This window comes from Microcaecilia unicolor, chromosome 9, assembly GCF_901765095.1.
Source record: "Microcaecilia unicolor chromosome 9, aMicUni1.1, whole genome shotgun sequence".
NCBI lineage: Eukaryota > Metazoa > Chordata > Amphibia > Gymnophiona > Siphonopidae > Microcaecilia > Microcaecilia unicolor.
Genome location: NC_044039.1, coordinates 207,879,429 through 207,900,050, shown reverse-complemented (window position 1 = coordinate 207,900,050; position 20,622 = coordinate 207,879,429). Strand labels below are relative to the sequence as shown.

The window sequence follows — 20,622 nt, the reverse complement described above, 5'->3', positions numbered from 1 at the left end:
CTTTTTATATATATATTTTTAAAGATTTTTATATATTTCAAAAAGTTATTCAACATATAGCACTTTTCTTTATCTTCCGACGGGGTCCCGTTTCACTTTATCAGCTTTGTCAAGGAGAACCTCGTGCTTATGCCCTCTTAAATTGTTTGACATATTCATTCTGATGCAGCGTATCTTCTCTCCGCTGTTGTACTACCAGATGGACCAGAGGATGGATATGTTCGACTCCTCACAGAAAATGAGAGACGAGTATGCACCAATAAGATGCCTATCATATTACGGCTGAAAAAAGACCAGGCTAAGAAATAGAAGAGACATCTGCTCACTAGGCGAATGCCGCCACTCTCTACACCACTGTTCAAAACACATACCAAACCCGAACATATGTTAATGATGTTGAGCTCATGCAAGCCCTCAGTAGGGTGGCAACGATAAATGTTGAGTAGCCCTTATGTTTCATACAAACCCTCTCAAAGACCAAGTTGTAAGACAGAAGAGATCTGGATGGTCCATGAGAATTAACCTGACATGGAAGACTTGCACCCCACAGTAATTGCAGTGGGAACCCTGCTATCAAATGAATTAGGTTGGCCCTGCAGACTGTGTTATGCTAACCTGAGGCTACCAGCATCATCACAAATGGATTCTTGATAAATCTTCCACAGCACCCAACTGATCATGGGCCATGAGGGAAAGACATACGGCAGGGATAAAGCAAGCCATGCTTTATTAATTTTTTTTTAAACCCTGCAGGTGAGCCCGGGGGAAGTACACCCAAACAGAAGGGGTGCAGGGATGGGGACCATGAGCCACAAGCCTTACTCAATGGATGCTAAGAAGCATGACTGGTAGCAGCGGAGCCAAGCTCTGCTCTCAGCCAGGTCAAGGCCAGAGACTGGATGAGCTAGAAGCGGCCCTTAGACAACTGTGTGCCGTGGCCAGCAGAGCTGAGATCTGGGACAGGAGCACCAGACAGTATGACCAACCATCTGCTGGAGGCAGAGAAAATACTGGATCTTTCCGGGAGCACCACCCCCTAGTACCGGTGAGGTCACTGGTAAAACTCAGCTTTCTCTACCTCCATCTGCTGGTAGCAGGGAATAACACCCACTTACGCAGAACAGTGGAGCTGATGCTAAGGAAGGATAGAAGCAGAAAACAAGGGACTTTATACATGAAGCCTTCAATATTCAACAAGGAAATAGTAAGCATGCCTGCTTATAGTTCTCCACCTAGAATATATTTTCTGTAGGATATGATTAATAACATTTGAGGGAGAAAGAAGGAATGACAGCAGTAGGAAGAGTTTTGGCAGCTGATGGCAGAAAGGAGCAGAAGTGAGGGAGGCAGCAGCTGGAGAGAGAAGAGGTGGAAGATGTGAGTGAAGACATACAATCAGGTTTGTATATAATTCAAGAGATGAAAAAGTACCAATAAGTTTTCCAACTGAGTGATTTTACCATTCCTACATTACTATTAAATGTAAAAGAGCACATATCTTCGCAGTATGCAAATGTTCATTTTCCTAAAATAAATATTAACAGGCTTACCTGCAACATACCAACTATTTCCACTTTATTAAAAAAGATGAAGGAGTGAAGTGTTGACAACATATTTTCTTCAAATACTGAGGGGGTGGGTAGGACCATATCTTGAATGTACTGCACTCTATATGTTTGATGTATTTTTTGCTTCAGTTCTGGATCCGATATAGGAATCACTTCTTTAAACTTTGCAGTTTTTGTCAGAAATTCCCTGTGTTTCCGTGGTTCTGATAAAGAAGGGTCATACTCTAAGCATCCAATTATGTCCATTATGCAATCTTCAGAAAACATGACTTCAAAAAGTGCAGTTCGATTCAATAGGAATATTCCTTTGATTATTTCATACAAATGGTGTAGTCCTTCAGTGTTTTCCAAATCCTCACACACATGAAAAAGTTCTAAGAGCTTTTTTATATAGCCCTCATTCTCCAGTGCTAGTGCGAGTTTTTCACGACGTAATGGTGATGGCAAAGAAGATGCAACAACTTCTGCAATTTCCTCTAGTCTACTCAACTCACAAGATGGCAGTTCTAGACCTGGTGATGACATGTCATCAAAACGTTCTTCTTCAGATTCATCCACCAGGTCCTGAGTAATATCCACAGAAGGATCTTTTCCCTGCACCTAGTAAAACAAATAAAAATATTACTATGTGTGTATATGTTGTTCGCCTATGAATTTCTTTTAGTTTTGTAAACCAATTTCCTATTGAAGAAACTATAGATGGTTCAGAAAACAGTTGCTCATCTGATTTTTCATAGACCTAAGTTTGATCATATTACTTCCCTTTTGAAGGAACTACATTGTGTTCCACTGCATTAAAATAGCGTGCTTTGGTTTTAAGATTTTCTATAAGCTAATTCCAAAAGATTTTCTTAATTTGGTGCATTTTCATAAAGGACTTAAAGCTTACTGACAAATATAAAACTGTATGTTAATTTTTTCTTCTTTCAAAGCAATTCGTGTTAAGAAGATTTTAGAAACTTCTCTCTCTCATAGATCTGCACATACTTGAAATATAATACCTATGTCTACTAAGACTTGTGCCTCTTATTCTTTGTTTTGAAACATTTTGAAAACATATCCATTTCAGAAAGTTTTTGAGATTTACTCTAATTTTTTGTTCTACAATCTTAACTGCTTCAGACAGTATGTTTAGGGAAAAGGTGGTATAGAAATACCATGAATACATTAGATTAGATTTACTTCAAGATAAAGTCTTTCCCCTTGGCATTTCCCTTTTCCTTTTAAAGGCAAAGTAAAGGGTCTGATGGAACATAAGCAAACAAACATTTGTTTTTAGGTGTTCATCAGCAAAAGGAAAACAAAAGTACACCATATGGTAGGTCATATCAGTGCACCCATTTGTAGCCCAGTATCACCAGAGAAACAAGTAGATTGTTTTTGATGCACTTTGAAATGTAAGAATTAGACCTTATGAGAAATTGAAAAAGGCTTCCAGCAGGGAAACTAGCACAGGCTCCCAAATTTCGACAGCCCAAAAAGCAGAAGAAATTGGAAGGGAGGGAAATGGGAAGAGGAGACTGCCACCAAAATGTAGCTGGAAAGTAAAGACCACAAACGCTCACAGTCTAACCAACAAAATTAATGATCTGCAAGCCCAGATGTTAGAGGCAGATTTAAATACTGTTGCCATCACAGATAAATGAATCAATGACTCCCATGCATGGTATGCAAGCATACTGGGCTACTATTTAGGAAGGACAGCAATGGTGGAAAAAGTGGAGTAGCAGCTCCTATGTGAGAAACAATATCAAAGCAACTGAAATGCAGGGGACCTGGAGAAAGGAAAGAGCAATATGGATCAACTTGGAAAGAGAAGATAGAACCTCTAACTACATGAATGTTGTCTATAGATCTCAGACAATCGGAGCAGCTTGATAAAGATCTGGTTGTAGATATTCAAAAGATGGGAAAGAAAGGGGAAATATTGTTGCTAGGAGATTTCAATCTACCACATGCGGACTGCAAAATTCCATCTGCAGAATTGGAAAGAAAGAAAGTGAATGCCTTTCAAAGTGATCTGTTCAGACAAATGGTGACGGAACCTACAAGGGAAGAAGGAGCAACACTAGATCTGGTACTGTCCAGGAGGGAAAGGTTAGGATTGCTGTTGTAGTTGGTGATTTGATCATTAGGCATGTAGATAGCTGGGTGAATGCTGGATGTTAGCAGTGGCGTAGCTACGTGGGGCCTGAGGGGGCCGGGGCCCCCGCAGATTCACCCCAGGACCCCCCTCCCGGCGAACCCGCCTCCGCCGCCGCCTACCTTTACTTTTGCTGGCGGGGGATCCCACTCCCCGCCAGCCGACGTCTTCTCAGTCCTTCCTGCTCTTCAATTTGTTTGCTGACGTCCTGCACGTAATTGTACGTGCAGGACGTCAGACTCAGAGAACAGTTCTGTTCTCTGAGTCTGACGTCCTGCACGTTACATGCAGGACGTCAGCAAACAAATTGAAGAGCAGGAAGCGACTGAGAAGAAGACGTCGGCTGGCGGGGAGTGGGATCCCCCGCCAGCAAAAGTAAAGGTAGGCTGCAGCGGCGGCAGGTTCGCGGCAATGTCGGCGGTGGGGGGGGGGGGGGGGGGCGCCGCCGGGGGGAGGGCTAAAATGTGCCCACTCCCCCCGGACTCTGGACCCCTCCCCCACGGAAGGCTGGCTACGCCCCTGGATGTGAGGATCGCCTGGTCACTTGCCTGCCTGGTGCGAAGGTGGCAGACCTCACGCGTCACCTAGATAGGATTTTAGATAGTGCTGGGGAGGAGCTGGCTGTCTTGGTACATGTGGATACAATTACATAGAAAAATGTGGGAGAGAGGCTCTGGGAGCCAAATTTAAACTCTGGGTAGCATTTTCTGAAGTGCTACCCGTTCCAAGTGCAGGGGCCAAGAGAAAGGAAGAGCTCCGGAGTCTCAATGCGTGGATGAGGCGATGGTGCAGGGAGGAGATTTGTAAGGAATCTGGCAACATTCTAGGGAAGGGGGAGCCTATTCTGGAAGGATGGGCTCCAACTTAACCAGGGTGGCATAGGCATGCTGGAATAGGCATTAAAAAAAAAAAGAGAGATAGAACAGCTTTTAAACTAGAACCTGGGGGAAGGCCGACAGTCATTCAAAAATGCTTAGTTCGGAACAAGGTATCTTTCAACGATATAACCAAAACAGGGAAAATAGGATATCCCGATACTAAGGTTGCAAAAGAGACCATAGTAGATCAGGTGTCCTTAAATAAAAACCAGACAAAAGATTGCAAATTAACACTGTCAACTACTAAGATGTAAATAGGAACAACAAACAGTTTGAAATGTCTATATGCGAATGCCAGAAGCCTAAGAAATAAGATGGAACAGAATATATTGCACTAAATATTGGTTGAGGGGTAGCATTGTATGTTAAGGAGGACCTTGAATCAAATACATTGAAAATTCTGCAGGAAACAAAACACATCTTGGAATCCCTATGGATTGAAATTCCATGTGTAAAAGGGAAAAGGATACTGATAAGAATGTACTACTGTCCACCTGGCCAGGATGAACAGATGGATGTAGAAATGTTATCTGAAATTAGGGAGGCTAACAAACTGGACAACACAATAATAATGGGTGATTTCAATTAACCCGATACTGACTGGGTAAATGTGACATCAGGTCATGCTAGGGAGATAAAATTCCTTGATGAAATCAAGGACTGCTTTATGGAGCAGCTGATACAGGAGCCAACAAGCGAAGGGAAAATTCTAGACCTAGTCCTTAGTGGAGCGCATGATGTGGTGCAGGAGGTAATGGTGCCGGGGCCACTTGATAACAGTGATCATAATATGATCAGATTTGATATCGGCTTTGAAGTACACAGAGGAAATCCAATACATTAGCATTTAACTTTCAAAAAGGAGATTATGATAAAATGAGAACGGTAGGGGAAAAACAAACAAACAAAAAAGAGGAGCAGCTGTGAAGGTTAAAAATTTCCGTCAGGCGTGGATGCTGTTCAAAAATACCATCCTGGAAACCCAGGCCATATATATTCCGTGTATTAAAAAAGGAGGAAGGAAGACCAAACAACAGCCTGCATGGTTAAAACGTGAGGTGAAGGAAGCTATTAGGGCTAAAAGAAAATCTTTCAGAAAATGGAAAGATCCAACTGAAAATAATAAGAAACAGCATAAGGAATGGCAAGTCAAATGCAAAGCGCTGATAAGGAAGGCAAAGAGGGACTTTTGCACTGGAGGCAAAAACACATAGTAAAAACTCTCTTAGGTATATTAAAAGCAAGCAGCCAGCAAAATAATCGGTTGGACCCCTAAATGACAGACAGGTAAAAGGGGCACTCAGGGAAGACAAAGGTATAGCGGAAAGATTAAATGAAGTCTTTGCTTCAGTCTTCACTGAGGAGTATTTGGGAGAGATACCGATGCCAGAAATGGAATTCAAAGTTGACTAGGAGAAACTGAATAAAATCTCTATAAACCTGGAGGATGTAATGGCACAATTTGAAAAATTGAACAGTAGCACATCGCCAGGACAGGATGGTATTTGTCTCAGAGTATTGATAGAATTGAAAGATGGACTTGTGGAACTATTGTTAGCAATATGTAATTTATCTTTAAAATCAAGCACTGTACCAGAAGACTGGAGGGTGGCCAATGTAACGCCAATTTTAAAAAAGGTTCCAAAGGAGATAGGCCAGTGAGCCTGACGTTGGTGCCAGGCAAAATGGTAGAGACGGGAAAATTAGGTTCTTACCTTGGTAATTTTCTTTCCTTTAGTCACAGCAGATGAATCCATTAACTGATGGGTTATGTCTGCCTACCAGCAGGTGGAGATAGAGAACACTGAAAAACCATAGTGCTCTATGAATGGCTAGCTCCATCTGCCTTCAGGAGTGCCCCTCTTAAAAATCTGGAAACATCCAGATGAGTGGCCAGGGAAAAGCCAGAGACCTTCCCACGAAAGCATGTCCATGCTGCCACTTGCACTTGCAGGGAATTGTAGGCCAAGCCTTTTTGCAAACCATCCTGCAAAAAAATCCAGTATCGGCGAGACTGTAGCCCTTGTGGGTGTGATCGCCTTTGAAACACACCACACCTCAAACTGGCGCCAAATCCGAGCATAAGCAATGGAAGTGGACCGCTTGCAGGCCTGCAAGAGAGTGGAGATGACTTTGTTAGAATAGCCTTTGTCTCTCAATTGCGCCCTCTCAAGAGCCATGCCGTAAGACCAAAGCGGCAGGGATCCTCCATGGTCACCGGACCCTGCAACAACAGGTGCGGTACCAGAGGCAAAAGAAGAGGGGCCTCCACTAGCATCCGCCGGAGGTCCGCATACCACGGCCGCCTGGGCCAATCCGGGGCAATGAGAATCACCACTCCTTGATGTAGCCAATTCGCAGGAGGACTCGCCCTATCAAGGGCCAAGGAGGGAACACATACAGGAGGCCCGGAGGCCAGGGTTGAGCCAAGGCATCCAACCCCGCCGAGCGAGGATCTCTCCGTCTGCTGAAAAAGCATGGGACTTTGGCATGTGCGCTTAACGCCATTAGATCCGCTACGGGCGCTCCCCATTTGGCACAGATCGGAAGAAACACTTTCGTCTGCCAGTTCTCACTCCGCTGGGTCAATGTGATGCCTGCTTAGGAAATCGGCTTGCACGTTGCTCTGACCTGCTATGTGAGCTGCTGACAGAAGCTGCAGGTGTAGCTCGGCCCAGTGGCAAATCTGAGCGGCCTCCGCGGCCAGTGCTCTGCACCGAGTGCCGCCCTGTGGATTTATGTAGGCCACCGCTGTCGTGCTGTCCGACAGAACTCTGACAGCCAGCCCCTCTACAGTCTTGTGAAAGGCCAGAAGAGCCTGGAATATCGCCCTCAGTTCCAAGCAATTGATGGAGCACCCCGATTCCGCGGGTGTCCACAGACCCTGGGCATAGCTTCCCTTGCAATGTGCTCCCTAGCCGACCAGGCTGGCATCGGTTATCACCAAGCACCAAGAGGGAAGCGCCAGCGGCATTCCTCACCGCAGCATGCTGTCGGAGAGCCACCACTCCACACTGAGCCGGGCCACAAGGAGCCACGTGAGTCTGCATTGATAATCCTGGGACATAGGAGACCATCGTTGAAGCAGGGCAATCTGCAGAGGTCTCAAGAGTGCTCTCGCCCATGGCACTACCTCCAAAGAGGCTGTCATCGACCCCAGCAGCTGGACAAAGTCCCAAGCTCGCGGGCGACACATCCGCAGGAGCAAACAGACCTGATTCTGAAGCTTGCACCGCCTTTGGTCGGGTAGAAAGACAAACCCCGAGGCCGTGTCGAACTGGACCCCCACATATTCGAGAGACTGAGAGGGGGTCAGATGACTCTTGGGTATATTGACGACCCAGCCTAGAGATTGCAGTACTGAGACCACTCTGGCTGTGGCCAGACAACTTTTGCCTGCCGAATCCGCTCTGATGAGCCAGTCGTCGAGGTACGGGTGAACCCGGATACCCTGTCGCCTGAGAAAAGCAGCTACTACCACCATAACCTTGGAAAAGGTGCGGGGAGCTATAGCGAGGACAAAAGGCAAGGCCCGAAACTGGAAATGTTTTTCCAACACCGCAAACCGGAGAAACCGTTGATGCGGGGGCCAAATAGGAATGTGCAAGTAAGCTTCTTTTAGGTCCAGAGACGTGAGGAATTCTCCTGGCTGTACCGCCGCAATGACGGAGCGCAGGGTTTCCATGCGAAAATGGAGAAGGACCGCGATGGACTGCAAAAAGTACAAATGAGATTGAAGTGGATAGAGCACCGTTCACGGAAGAGAGTGTGTATGAACAGCTTGAAAAGCTAAAGGTGGATAAAGCCATGGGACCGGATGGGATCCACCCCAGGATATTGAGGAAGCTCAGAGAGGTTCTAGCGGGTCCTCTTAAAGATTTGTTTAACATATCCTTGCAGACGGGAGAGGTTCTGAGGGATTGGAGAACGGCGGAGGTGGTCCCTCTTCACAAGAGTGGTGATAAGGAAGAAGCTGGAAACTACAGGCCGGTAAGCCTCACTTCGATTATTGGAAAAGTAATGGAAGCGATGCTGAAGGAAAGGATAGTGAATTTCCTGGAAGCCAATAAGTTGCAAGATCCGAGACAACATGGTTTTACCAAAGGGAAATCGTGCCAAACGAATCTCATTGAGTTCTTTGATTGGATGACAGGAGAATTGAATCAGGGACGAGCTATGGATGTAATCTACTTAGATTTCAGCAAAGCTTTTGACACGGTTCCCCACAGGAGGCTCTTAAATAAACTGGATGGGCTGAAGATAGGACCCGGTGGTGAACTGGATTAGGAACTGGTTGACGGACAGATGGCAGAGGGTGGTGGTGAATGGAATTCGCTCGGAGGGAAAGGTGAGTAGTGGTGTGCCTCAGGGATCGGTGCTGGGACCGATTCTGTTCAATATATTTGTGAGTGACATTGCCGAAGGGTTAGAAGGTAAAATTTGCCTATTTGCGGATGATACTAAGATCTGCAACAGAGTGGACACCCGGGAGGGAGTGGAAAACATGAAAAAGGATCTGAGGAAGCTAGAAGAATGGTCTAAGGTTTGGCAATTAAAATTCAATGCGAAGAAATGCAAAGTGATGCACTTAGGGAATAGAAACCCTCGGGAGATGTATGTGTTAGGCGGGGAGAATCTGATAGGTACGGACAGGGAGAGGGATCTTGGGGTGATAGTATCTGAGGATCTGAAGGCGACGAAACAGTGTGACAAGGCGGTGGCCGTAGCTAGAAGGTTGTTAGGCTGTATAGAGAGAGGTGTGACCAGCAGAAGAAAGGAGGTGTTGATGTCCCTGTATGTCGTTGGTGAGGCCCCACCTAGAGTACTGTGTTCAGTTTTGGAGGCCGTACCTTGCGAAGGATGTAAAAAGAATTGAAGCGGTGCAAAGAAAAGCTACGAGAATGGTAAGGGATTTGCGTTACAAGACGTATGAGGAGAGACTTGATGACCTAAACATGTATACTCTGGAAGAAAGGAGAAACAGGGGTGATATGATACAGACATTCAAATATTTGAAAAGTATTAATCTGCAAACAAACCTTTTCCGGAGGTGCGAAGGCGGTAGAACGAGAGGATATGAAATGAGATTGAAGGGAGGCAGACTCAAGAAAAATGTCAGGAAGTATTTTTTCACAGAGAGAGTAGTGGATGCTTGGAATGCCCTCCTGCGGGAGGTGGTGGAAATGAAAACGGTAACAGAATTCAAACACGCGTGGAATAAACATAAAGGAATCCTGTTCAGAAGGAATGAATCCTAAGGAGCTTAGCCGAGATTGGGTGGCAGAGCCGGTGGCGGGAGACGGGGATAGTGCTGGGCAGACTTATACGGTCTGTGCCCTGAAGAGGACAGGTACAAATCAAAATAGGGTATACACAAAAAGTAGCACATATGAGTTTATCTTGTTGGGCAGGCTGGATGGACCATGCAGGTCTTTTTCTGCCGTCATTTACTATGTTACTGTGTAGTGCCTCGTTGACGGACCTTAAGTCGAGGATCGGTCGGAAAGACCCGTCTTTTCGAGGCACCACAAAGTAAATGGAGTAGCGACCGCAGCCGTGTTTGGCGGGAGGCACAGGGATCACTGCTCCAAGGTGCAACAAGACTTCTAAGGTCTCCTCTACCGCCGCCCGTTTGACGGCAGTACCGCATCGGGGCTCCACAAACACGTCTCTCACCGGGGCGCTGAATTCCAAACAGTAACCTTCTCTGATCAGGTCCAGGACCCACTGATCGGAGGTAATCTTGGTCCATTCCTCAAGAAAGAGGGAAAGACGTCCTCCTACTGCAGGAATCGAGGAATGGACCAGCGCCTCGTCATTGAGGGGGCCGTCCCTGAACTCCAGGTCTTGAACCGCGCTGCGAAACGCTTGTCTGAGCGAGAGGAGTTTCTCTGCTGAAAACAGGCATGTTGAGAAACCTCAGCAGAGCGCCCCGGGCGATACCTGCGAGCTTCATGGAAGCGAGGTCTAGAAGAGGAGGGCCACACAGAACCCTTGGAAGAAGGCCTTGGCCTATCCTCAAGTAAGCGCTGGGGCTTAGGGTCCCCCAGGTCTTTCACAATCTTCTCCAGCTCCTCTCCAAATAACAGGTGGCCCCTAAAGGGAAGCTTCACCAGCCTGTGCTTAGAGGCCATGTCAGCCGCCCAATGCTATAGAAGGCGGCGGGCCGCAACTGCCTCAGACTTCTGTTTAGCAGAAGCTCTGACCATATCATGGAGGGCGTCTGCCAAAAATGACAGGGCCGACTCCATCTGTGGTGCAACCTCAGCGAGGGACTCCGCCCCATCTGCGAGCTGTTCCACTGCCTGTTGTAACCAAGAAAGGGCAGGCCCGGGCAGCATAGGAACTGCAAATACACGCCCTTAAGGCGAGGCCCGAGATTTCAAAAGACCGTTTCAACGCGGATTCAAGCCACCGGTCCTATATATCTTTCAGGGCAACCCCTCCCTCTACGGGGAGGGTGGTCCTTAGTCACCGCCATGACCAAGGCATCCACTTTAGGCATCCCCAAAGGGGCCAAGTGCTCCTCACTTAGAGGGTAAAGCTGACCCATAGCCTTGGCCACTTTCAAAGGCCCTTCGGGTTCAGACCATTGAGCTGAAATAAGCTCTTGGATGGAGTCATGCACAGGAAAGGCTCGAGCAGGCTTCTTAGTACTCGCCATCCTCGGATTACCAGAGGAGGCCTCGCCCTTGGCAGGATCATCAATCGAGAGGGCCTGCAAGGCGTCCGAAATGAGCGCTGCCAGCTCATCGAGGTGGAAAATCCTCACCGCACTGGGATCATCCAGATCCAGCGGCAAACCGGCACTGTCCTCTGGCTCGCCGCACCTTATGCCTGGAATAGACTTCCTGAGCCATTACGTCTAGCTCCATCCCTGGCTGCCTTCAAATCCGGGCTAAAGGCCTACCTGTTTGATACTGCTTTCTACTCCTGACTTATCACTTTTATCTTATCCTTGTGTCCTTCTGTCTGTCCTTCCCTTATCCTTATTGATCTTGTCCGTTTGTCCTGATTTAGATTGTAAGCTCTTTTGAGCAGGGACTATCTTTCTTCATGTTCAATTTTAAAGTGCTGCATACGACTGGTAGCACTATAGAAGTGATTTATAATAGTAGTAGTAGTCTTCAGACCATGAGGCCCTGTGCTACAGAAGTGATTTATAGTAGTTTTCAGACCATGTGGCCCTGCCAGAACACTCACAATCTACACCGCCCGACCATGGGGGGGAAAAGGGAAGTGCGCCACTCTCAGACGAGGAATTTACCCATCTATGTTTTGCATCCTTTCAACGCTCGGGGGAATCAGGCAGCCCAGGCCATCAACACCCGGGGAGAAACCTGGTAGCAGTGCAGTGTCAGACACGTGCGGCAGAGCTCTTTTCAGCATGAAAGCTTTATGCATTAACAGCACAAACTCCGGAGAGAAAAACTCACCCTGACCCTCCATCTCCGAATCAGGAGAAATGGGAACAGGAGCTCCTCTGGTAGCCTCTAACTGAGGCGTCCCCCTGCACTCAGACTCCTCCGCCACAGCGAGGGTCGAGACGTGCGGCGCTTCCAAAATGGCGCCTGCCAGCTCCGTTGAGCGGGAAGAATTATCGCTCGCCATGCTCGTACCAGCTCTAGCGCCTAAAGAGCACGTCTTACAGAGCCCCGTTGCTGATCTACGTTTACTACATCGGGAGCAGCCATCGTCCAACCGGATGGAATTATATAAGTAAAATGGCGGCTTCGCGCCAAAACTTACCCCGATCGGAACGGCGTCCGCGGGACCTCTCCGGAGGAGCTGGGCACCACTCTCACCTCAAGGGACCGAGTCAAACGAGCTCCTGTCAAGCTGCACGTGGAAAATAGCCTCAGAATAGCTACGCAGAACCAATGCGTATTTTTTTTTTTTAAACGCTGTGAGGAAAGTTGGAGGCAGGCAGCACAGAGGTACTCCGGTAGGCAGGGGGACGGGTAAGGCAGGGAAAGGGCGAACTTGTATGCCTTCAAAGTGGGCACCACCAGCCACAGCATCCCTGCTTCAACTGGCAAAAGCACAGGAGCCACCCCAGGCAGAATTTCACCAGGGGCTGATCAAGCTACATCCACACCTGCTGGGAGATAGAGCAATACTGAAGGCAGATGGAGCTAGCCGTCCATAGAGCACTATGGTTTTTCAGTGTTCTCTATCTCCACCTGCTGGTAGGCGGACATAACCCATCAGTTAATGGATTCATCTGCTGCTGATGACAAGGAATATTATAATGAACAAAATTACAGAGCATATTCAAAAGCATGGATTAATAAGACAAAGCCAACATGGATTTAGTGAAGGGAAATCTTACCTCAATCAATCTATTATATCTCTTTGAAGGGGTGAACAAACGTGGATAAAGGTGAGCCGGTCGATATTGTGTATCTGGATTTTCAAAAGGCATTTGACAAAGTACCTCATGAAAGACTACAGAGGAAATTGGAAAGTCATGGGATAGGAGAAAGTGTTCTACTGTGGATTAAAACTGGTTAAAAGATAGAAAACAGAGAGTAGGGTTAAATGGTCAGTATTCTCAACGGAGAAGGGTAGATAGTGGGGTTTCCAAGGGATCTATGCTGGGACTGCTGCTTTTTAACATATTTATAAGTGATCTAGAGATGGGAGTAACTAGTGAGGTAATTAAATTTGCTGACGACACGAAGTTATTCAAAGTTGTTAAATCTCAAGAGGATTGTGAAAAATTACAAGAGGACCTTACGAGACTGGAAGACTGGGCATCTAAATGGCAGATGACGTTTAATGTGAGCAAGTGCAAAGTGATGCATGTGGAAAACAGGAACCCGAACTATAGCTACATAATGCAAGGTTCCACATTAGGAGTAACCTCCAGGAAAGGGATTTAGGCGTTATCATTGATGATATGTTGAAACCCTCAGCTCAGTGTGAAGCGGCAGCTAAGAAAGCAAATAGAAATGTTAGGTATTACTAGGAAAGGAATGTAAAACAAAATTGAGGATGTTATAATGCCTTCATATCACTCCTCGGTGCGACTGCACCTCGAATACTGTGTTCAATTCTGGTCATCGCCATCTCAAAAAAGACATAATGCCATTAGAAAAGGTACTGAGGATGACGAAAATGATAAAAGGGATGGGACGACTTCCCTATGAGGAAAGGCTAAAGCAGACAGGGCTCTTCAGCTTGGAGAAAAGACAGCTGAGGGGAGATATGATAGAGGTCTATAAAATAATGAGTGGAGTGGAACGGGTAGACATGAATAACTTGTTTACTCTTTCCAAAAATACTAGGACTAGGGGGCATGCGATGAAGCTTCAAAGTAGTAAATTTAAAACAAATCGAAGAAGATATTTCTTCACTCAACGTGTAATTCAACTGTGGAATTCATTGCCAGAAAATGTAGCAAAAACAGTTAGCTTAGTGCGGTTTAAAAAAAGGTTTGGATGGCTTCCTAAAAGAAAAGTCTATAGACCATTATTAAAATGGACTTGGGGAAAATCCACTGCTTATGTCTAGGATAAGCAGCATAAAATGTATTGTACTGTTTTGGGATCTTGCCAGGTACTTGTAACCTGGTTTGGCCACTTAACAGAATGCTGGACTTGATGGACCTTCGGTCTGTCCCAGTATGGCAATACTTACACTAACAAATGGTGAATGTACATATAATGTCTGAGTGGATGCCTACTCTGGGCAGTAATGATCATCAATTTGATTTGGTATAACAGTTAAAGCAGAGGGCAGCCACACAAAACTCAAAGTCCTGGATTTCAGACATGCTGCCTTTAGTAAAATAGGGGAGAAACTGAAAAATGAACCGTTGGAAGAACATAAGAAGTGGAAAGACAGTGGTCCAGTTGAAAGGAGATATAAAAATGGCTACTTACCTTTAGGACAGTAAATAAAAGTAAGAGAAAAGAGGCACCAATATGGTTCTCCAAACAAGTGGCTGAGAAAATCAAGGCAAAAAGAGTTGGCGTCCATGAAATACACAAACACTGAAGGAAAGAATAGCAGATGAAACAGAAAGAAAGCACAAATGGATTGAAATGTAAGGAGAGGAGACAAGAATTTTTTCAGGTATATTATTAGTGAAAGAAGAAAGGCTCAAAATGGAATTGCGAGACTGAAAGATGCTGTGGACCGTTATGTGGAGAGTGATAAGGAAAAAGTGAATGTGCTCAACAAAAATACTTCTATCCTGCGTTCACAGAATAAAATTCCAGAAAGGGCCCCAACAGGCTGGTAAAGGTACATATGAGAATGGAACAGATAATGCACTGTTTATGGAAGAAAACATTTATGAACAACTTGAAAAATTGCCATGGGACTAGACAGGATTCATCCCCGGACACAGAGAGGCATATTTTCAAAGCACTTAGCCTTCCAAAGTTCCATAGGTTTCTATGGAACTTTGGAAGGCTAAGTGCTTTGAAAATATGCCTCAGAGGGAGCTTAGAGAGGTTCTGGCAGGTCCTCTTAAAATTTTGTTAAATAAATCCTTGGAAACAGGAGAGGCTCTGTGGGATTGGAGAAGAACCAATGGACCCTCTTCAAAAATGTGGTGACAGAAGAAGCTGGAAACGTTAGGCTGGTAAGCCTCACTTCGGTTACTGGAAAAGTAATGAAAGCATTATTGAAAGAAAGGATAGTGAATTTCCTGGAATCCAATGGAAAACAAGATCCGAGGCAAGTTTTATCAAAGGTAAATCGTGCCACGCAAATCTGATCGAATTCTTTGACTGAGCGAGAAAAAAAAACTGGATCAAGGACATGCGCTAGACACAACTTAGATGTCTGCAAAGCCTTTGACATGGTTCCTCACAGGAGGATCTTGAATTTCTTTATTTGTGTGTTCTTGTATCCTACTGGTTTTGGTTCAAAGTGGCTTACAATCTACAGTTAGGTGAAAATACAATTATGGTTCATAGTTAGGAGATAGAAAGGACATTGATAGCTTATATAATTAGATTTGGAATTGTTGAGGTAGGTTTTCATTTCTTTTTTGGGATGTAGTTAGCTGAAGAATTTTTTTTTTGAAGGAGGTATGTTCATTTCTTTTCTGAACTGAAGATAATTGTTGATTCCTCTTGTGGCCTTTGGTATTGAGTTCCACCACTTGGACCCCAGAAAACTAAACTTGACAGGCTGAAGTTAGGACTCCAAATGGTGAACTGGATTAGAAACTGGTTGACAGATACTGGAGGGTGGTGGCTAATGGAATTCACTCAGAGGAAGGAAAAGTGAGTAGTAGAGTGCCTCAAAGATTGGTGCTGGGGTCGATTCTGTTCAATAAATTTGTGAGTGACACTGCCAAAGGGTTAAAAGGTGGTTTGCCTTTTTCAGGAAGATACCAGGACTTGTAAGATCAGACACCCCAGAGGGGGAAGACGATGAAGTGAGAAAGGATCTGCAACTGTTTAAAAAAATGGTCTAATGTCTGGTAGTTAAAGTTTAAGGAAGTACAAAGTGATGCATTTGGGGAGTAGAAATCCAAGGGAGCCATATGTACTACAAGGTGAGAGGCAGAAATGCAGACAGGGAGAGGGACCTTGGGGTGATAGTGTCCGAGGATCTAAAGGTGATGAACAGTGTGACAAGGTGGTGGCCATAGCTAGAAGATGCTAGAATAATCAGCAGAAGAGAGGAGGTCGTTGATCCCTAGTACAAGTCGTTGGCGAAACCCCACTTGGGAGTATTGTTTTCAGGTTTGGAGGCCATATCTTACTAAGGTTAAAAAACAAAAACAAACAAACAAAAAAAAAAAAATAGAATTGGTCCAGAGGAAGAAGACAAAAATGGTATGGGGCTTGAACCAAAAAGACTTACGAGAAGAGACTGGAAGACCTGAATATGTATACCCTAGGGAAAAGAAGAGAGAGGGAAGATATGATAGATGTTTAAATACTTGAAACATATAATACAGAAACAAATCTTTCCCAGACAAGGGAAAATGGTAAAACTAGAGGATATGAACTGGAGGTTACGCAGTGGTAGATTTAGGAGGAAGTCAGGAAACTCTTTCATAGAGAGTGTGGTCGATGCCTGAAATGCCCTCCCAAGGGAGGTTGTAGAGACAAAAAGGGTGATGGAACTTTAAAAGGCATGGGATGAATACAGAGGATCTCTAATTAGAAAATGGATGGTATAACCACCCGAAGCTTAAATGGCTGCATGTGTGTGGATGTGTTGAGTGGTGCTTAGATGGCAACTCTGACTTATATGGGACACAGACTGTACAAGTCTGCCCAGCACCGGCCTCAGTTCTTCTCAGCCAATTGGATTTAGGATGGGTTGCAGATGGCTTTGACTGCAACTCCAATAACTGGAATGCGAAGACAGTGCCGGACAGATTTTTATGGTCTGTGTCCCGCAAATGACATGACTGATTCGGTTAGGCTGGAGTGGGCTTTGATGGCAACTCCAGTAGAAACCTAAGAACAGTGCTGTGTGGACTTCTACGGTCTATGCCCTAGAAATGCCAAAGAAAGACCATGGTCGAGTATTTTTATATCATATTCATTGCTGGCTTACCATGAATTAATAATGAGTGTGACTTTGGGCAGACTGGATGGACTGTTCATGTCTTTACTAGCCGTTGAGCCCGTAAAAACGGGCTAGTATAGGAAAGGGGGGGGTTTGAAAGCCCCTTCCCGTCGCTGCTGCAAGACCCCCCCCCCCCCAGTCGCCGCCACCCCTCCATCCGGCCCGGGCCCTCACTCCGCTATTGAAACAGCGAGGGAACGCAGTACACAGCTCTGCTGAGCTGCCGTCGGCCTTCCTTCTTCTTCTCTGCCTGTGTCCCGCCCTCGTGTGATGGGCGGCACACAGGCAGAGAAGAAGGAAGGACGGCAGCTCAGCAGAGCTGTGTTCCCTCGCTGTTTCAATAGCGGAGCGAGGGCCCGACCGGGTGGAGGGAGCGTTAGCTACGGCGGTTTCGTCCTGCGCATTTGCGAGTGAGTACGACACTCGCCATTTATATGTTTGATATGCTGTCATTTACTATGTTACCAGTGGGATAGACAGAATGAAGAGGAGGAGTGGGGTTACGTGCAGGAAGTAACAAAGCCTTTGGAAATGTTGTGCTGGTGCATGAATTAATCTTTCTAATCTTTTTAGAACTTGCTCTACCTAGGCCTCTTCCCAGTGAGTTACCAACAATTGAGTCATGGCCAGAATTAAATCCATATTAAAAAGAAAATACTGTATTAATAAACTATGTCCTTTTTAAGTCAAGTATCACTGAGAAAGAATGTTAACAACAAAACAGAATGTCTTAATGTTAGCCCATGTCAACACAGGTTATTAGTAACTATGAAAAAATTAGATCTTACCTGATAAATTTTCTTTCCATTAGTCCTTCCCACTATTCCAGAACCTGTGGAGTAGTTGAGTCTATCAACCAGCAGGCAGAGAACTGAAAACTGAGCCGAGACATCCCACTTGGTATCCAGTCCAGCTCAATATTTACGTAGACAAACAGTAAAAAAAAACTCAGAACACAACAACCTTAAACAACTTGTTAACCGAACACTAGCCAGATGAGCAAATATGTATAGACCTCTCATATCTCTGGACAACCTGTAGAGAACAAGATATATGCAGGAAGCACAATCCAAGGTGACAGTCATTATTTGACCTATTACTCTGCACTGACTAAACTTGAAAATCTCAGGCAGGCCTCTGGAAAAGTGTGAAGGACTAATGGAAAGAAAGTTATCAGGTAATCCTTAATTTCTCCTTCCATTATGTAGCTTCCCACTATTCCAGAACCTGTGGGATGTTCAAAAGCAATCCCTATAGTGGGTAGGATCCTAACGCCACTGCCCTGAGGGCTGAAGCCCCATAATTGGCTTTCTAGTGTGATACAACGTACACCCTTGTATTCCAAAGCAAAAAGTATGTTGCGCTGACCAAGTCACCACCTTGCAAATATCCATGCGAGACAATAAAAGTAGTCTCCACCCAGGATGTCACTGTATGCCTCACAGAATGAGCCTGCTTCCCAACAAGCAAGCAGACGTGCTAGTCTCCTTCAGCCAAATAGCAATTGTGGGCTTGGATGCCATAAGGCCAAACCTCTGTTAAAGCAGTTTGCCTGATCTGAGAAACTTATTTATGACTTCAAGACATCTAAGGAGGACTCTCTGCACATCAAGAAGCTTCAAGGAGTAATACTGAGCCTCTTTGTCCTCTCTGCGAAGGGATAGAAGCTCCATAGATTGGTTGAGATGAAATGGTGATGCCACTTTCAGAAAAAAGGAAGAAAACATGCGTAGTGAAACACCCTGCCCCTCTGAAAAGCAAAGAAAGGGATTCCAACAAGAGCCAAAAGGTCTGAAACCCTACATGGCAATGCAACAGCCACCATGAACGCTGTCTTTAGCGTAAGAACTTTCAAGGTGGCCTGGCCTTCCAGAATGGCTCAAAAGGAGGCTTCTGAAGAGCCTGAAGGATTAAATTTAAGGTTCCACTCTGAATATGGTGTACAAAAGGAGGCCACAAGCAGTCTGCTCCCCACAAGAATTGAATATCTGGGTAAGCCACAAGAGACGTCTTCTGTAGTCGGCCCCTGAAACAGGCCAAAACTGCAACCTGAACTTTTAGAGAACCCAACACCGATCGTTTCTGAATACCTACCTGGTGAAACACTAGGATGTACATGATATAAGCAGAGAAGGGATCTGCGTGGTAAACATCAGCCATTGAATGTCCTCCACACCCTTGAAAATGCCACGGATGTAGAGCGTTTCTGAGCTGAAAGCAAGGTAGCAATGAGCCAAATCAGAATAACTTTTTTGTCTCAACCAAGCCCTTTCAATGGCCAATCTATAAGAAAAAAAAAAAAAAGGCACAGATCCTCCATGAGCACTGGACCTTGCTTCAGCAGACCTGGTACCAGGTTTGGCCTCCAGAAACTGGTATGCAATCCGGGACTACGAGAATTATTCGACCCCCGGTGCAATATGAACATGCAGCCAACCACTGGCCAAAGAGGGAACACTTAAGTAGATGTGTCTCCGGCCAGGGGTGTAGTAGGGCATCGATCCCCATCAAGCCTGGTTCTTTCCAATAGCTAAAGAACTTAGATCCTTTGGCATTCCTTTTCATTACCATCAAGTCCAGAAGCAGAGAACCCTATCAGTCCACTATCAGCTGAAACCCTTAGCTGGATAGTTCCCATTCCCCTGGGTCCAAGGAGTGCCTGCTGAGAAAATCTGCCTCCACATTCAAGGACCTGCGATGTGAGCTAATGACAAGCTGAAAAGACTTTTCTACATGCAACTCATGAGGCCACCTCCACTGCCATCGGACAATGAGTCCCACCTTCCTTGTTGATATAAGCCACCATCGTCACACATAGAAAACTCGGACCGGGGCCCCAACTAGAAAGGGAGGAAAGTCGCTTAAAGAATTCTGCAATACCATGAACTCCAAGCAATTTATCAACTACTCAGTTTCCTAAGGGTGCCTGTGTCAGATGGAACTTAAAATGAGCACCCCAACTCAGCTTGCTGGCATCTGTCGTCACCAGTTCCCAATGTGTTATCAAAAAGGGAGCTCCAATGGTCAAATTCCTGGGTGACAACCACCACGGCATACTCCGTCCGGCAACCAGCGTCCAAGGAAGATGAAGCTCGTACATCTGTGACACCAGAAACCAGCAGCTGAGGATACCTGTAATGGTTGAATATGAGTCCTTGCTCATGGCATCACTTCCATTGCTGCCGTCCATTGACCCCAGAACCAGGACATAGTCCCAGACCCCAAGACTGCTTTGACTGAGAAGACGAATCTGTTAAACCAGCTTCAACTTACTGAACTCAGTGAGGGAAATCCACTCCCGTGCTGTCGAATAGAAAGCCCAGTGTCTGTGATGGAGTTAGTCTGCTCTTCTCGAAACTGATCATGCAGCCAAAAGACAGACAACTTTGGCCATGCTGCCACGCTGGACGAATAGGACAAAGAAATGAGCCAGCTGTCAAGATACGGGTGAACTGATTCCCTGGCGCCAAAGGAAGGCTGCTGCCAC

General features: G+C 45.7%; 1 protein-coding gene across 2 annotated transcripts in view; it reads right to left on the bottom strand.

Annotated features, from left to right (window-relative positions):
- PPP4R3A (protein phosphatase 4 regulatory subunit 3A) overlaps positions 1 to 20,622 on the bottom strand; it is a 135,379-nt gene that overhangs the window by 83,226 nt on the left and 31,531 nt on the right. For both annotated transcript variants that reach the window (XM_030214551.1, XM_030214553.1), the window contains exon 4: positions 1,551 to 2,168. In XM_030214551.1, coding sequence (XP_030070411.1) covers positions 1,551 to 2,168 — 618 coding nt within the window. The remainder of the gene's footprint in view (positions 1 to 1,550; positions 2,169 to 20,622) is intronic.